Source organism: Rhagoletis zephyria, unplaced genomic scaffold (genome assembly GCF_001687245.7).
Source record: "Rhagoletis zephyria isolate East Lansing unplaced genomic scaffold, Rhagoletis_zephyria_1.1 Rzeph_scaffold_11315, whole genome shotgun sequence".
NCBI lineage: Eukaryota > Metazoa > Arthropoda > Insecta > Diptera > Tephritidae > Rhagoletis > Rhagoletis zephyria.
In genome coordinates this window covers 1-2634 of record NW_016168392.1, presented here as the reverse complement: position 1 = coordinate 2634, position 2634 = coordinate 1, and the positions used below count along the sequence as shown (strand labels likewise).

At 36.8% G+C, this 2634-nt stretch overlaps 2 protein-coding genes across 2 annotated transcripts; one reads left to right on the top strand and one right to left on the bottom strand.

Annotated features, from left to right (window-relative positions):
- Positions 1-262: 262 nt before the first annotated feature.
- Positions 263-2564, bottom strand: LOC108377006 (mediator of RNA polymerase II transcription subunit 24-like). The gene is made up of 2 exons (XM_017633265.1): positions 2378-2564; positions 263-373 (listed from the first exon to the last, which is right to left on the bottom strand). The coding sequence occupies exons 1-2, from the start codon at positions 2480-2482 to the stop codon at positions 278-280; spliced, it is 201 nt and encodes a 66-aa protein (XP_017488754.1). The 5' UTR covers positions 2483-2564; the 3' UTR covers positions 263-277.
- Positions 593-2349, top strand: LOC108377005 (protein tumorous imaginal discs, mitochondrial). The gene is made up of 3 exons (XM_017633264.1): positions 593-995; positions 1205-1405; positions 1459-2349. The coding sequence occupies exons 1-3, from the start codon at positions 692-694 to the stop codon at positions 2178-2180; spliced, it is 1227 nt and encodes a 408-aa protein (XP_017488753.1). The 5' UTR covers positions 593-691; the 3' UTR covers positions 2181-2349.
- Positions 2565-2634: the final 70 nt, after the last annotated feature.

Sequence of the window (2634 nt, the reverse complement as noted above, 5' to 3'; positions counted from 1 at the left end):
TCCGTCAATGTGGTCCAAAGTTATGCACTAACATACATAAAAAAATATTTATATGATTTGATAACCTCCTACTTTTTTTGAAGTCGGTTAAAAAGAGAATAGTTAATGAGATAAATTATTATGAATTTTTAATAGCTATATTTTAACATTTCTAATAAAATTGACATACAAAAAATCTCAGACCTCCCTTAATTATGCTTTGCGTACGCCCATGCTGCTTTCTTTTACTTTTATTCTTTGGAGCCACTGTATGTATGTAAGTATGTGTAATAATAATTCAACTTACCGGATTCGCATTAGAACCGACCAAGGATTGCTGCAGGATACAATCAGCTAGGTTATAGGCATCTCCACTTACTCCTCGAGGAAGTACCTATAAAACAACAACAAAAAAATGTTTCAGCGCAAATTCGACGGAAGCATTCACCCAATTCGGTGTCATATATGAATGAAACTACACCACCTGGTAAGGTCGATTGACAAAGCAAGCTGACGCATTTCCTAGAAATCTACAGTACAAAAACATTTAATTTATTTAGATTTTTTTTTGTCAACTGAATGAGCGAAACTGAAGCTTCGAAAAAGAACCCAAACATATTTTTTACGAAATTTTACAATTCGCTATCGCTATTCTCTAAACGACGCCAAGTAATACTTCCAAACCGCACCATATCAATCCGGAAGCAAAACTATGAACATTTTTAATTTCGTACGACGTTCACTCCTACAAAATTTTCATAAATTGAATAAATTGCAAGTGGCGACTGTGGCGTATCAGTTTAAAATGGAGCGACCCGTTTATTACCCGGACCGACAAAGTGAAATGCAGCGGTTTAACGAGCAGCAAAAATCACAATTGGTCGGCAAAGCACAGGAAAAGAAGAAACTTCCTAGAGATTATTACTACAAAATACTTGGTGTAAAGCGGTACGCAACAATGCAACAAATAAAAGCGGCTTATTATGCACTTGCAAAACGCTTTCATCCAGACGCAGGTAGCAACCTTGAAAAATTATGTCCATAGTGTCTCTCAACTTAAGTTCGATCTTTGTTTGGTTGTGCTAAGCGTATTGCTTTTAAGTAATAACCAACAACTTGATCTGTTCAATAGATCTGTTTCCCTATTTTTATTATCCGATCTTAATTAGTATTAAACTAACATTTAATATAGTATAATTTTTATGGAAATACCTCTAATTTCCAGGAAATTCACCCCCCTATGAGTCTAAACGCTTTCAAGATATTTCAAATGCCTATCACATTCTCACTGACGAAACTAAACGTATGGAGTACGATCAACTTGGCATGGTAAAAGATGAACAAAACTTTCTTCACAAATTCAACAACATGGGCACAGCAGTTCCCAATCGCAAGGGTGAGGTTGTTCTGCCTACAACTCGAGAAGGTAAATGCTGTAAAACAGATAAGATTATAATTTTATAATATTGCATATCTAAGAGCTAATCGAAATGACGACGGGTGAGCCCCGATTGGAGCTTACATTTTTGGAAGCTGCGCATGGCTTAAAAAAGAACATTGATTTACGCTTCCTGAAAAAATGTCCAGCATGCAACGGTAAATCGCCACAACTAATCAATCGGAGCAAACCGGAACTTTGTAGAAAATGCCAGGGTATTGGAAAACTAACGAAGAAGACAGCTACATATACCAGTATACAGCCTTGTGACCAATGTCATGGCAAGAGATACATTAACCGGAATGAATGTGAGACTTGCGACAACCGCGGAATAGTTCTGGAGACTGTCCGCATAGTAGCTCAAGTGCCTGCTGGAGTAAAACACGGTGAACTTATACCTGTAGACAACCCTAAAACGAAACAACGTATTAACTATCGTGTACAAGTGCAACCCAGTGATATCTTCCAACGTGTTGGTAACAATGTACTCTCCGACAAGTATATTACTATTTCAGAGGCTGTGCTGGGAGGAATTTTTAAAATACGCGGCATTTATGAGGAACTAGAAGTTAAACTTGAGCCAGGAACTGAGAGTCATACCACAATAACCCTAAAAGGTAAGGGAATCAGAACTCGCGATGGCCCGGGAGATCATATCATTAACTTCAAAATACGTGTACCACGGCAACTCAGCATGAAACAACGCCAATTGATAATGGCCCTAGCGAAGACGGAGGACCCTACATTCGAACGAGCTATTTAGTAAAGCGAAGATATGTAATTCGAAGAGCAAGTACATGGGATCACCAGGAACTTGGGTTATTGAGTTAAAATTTTTAGGAACTCGAAATTTCAAAATCATGTTAAGAACAAATATTTCAATTGTTTTCTCGAAAATCTAACATTAAAACACATATTTTATCTCTTGGAAATTACTACTTAATTTATTTCGTTGCTCACCCGTTTAATGTTGATTCCCCAGAGGGCTACATTCCAGCGTTCGCGCCAAGCGCGCAAAATCATCAACTTCAATAAACTGGTTTTACTTGGCTTTTGTAATTCCATATTATCTTTGATTAAAAATAATTAAAAATAGGACTAATAAACACTTTACTCCTCTAGAACATCTTTTACTTTACAAACAACCAAAAACAACAAACCTCAAACAGAGATGTACCACTACTGTCGCTTTATTTTATTTTTTACCAAATATCGAT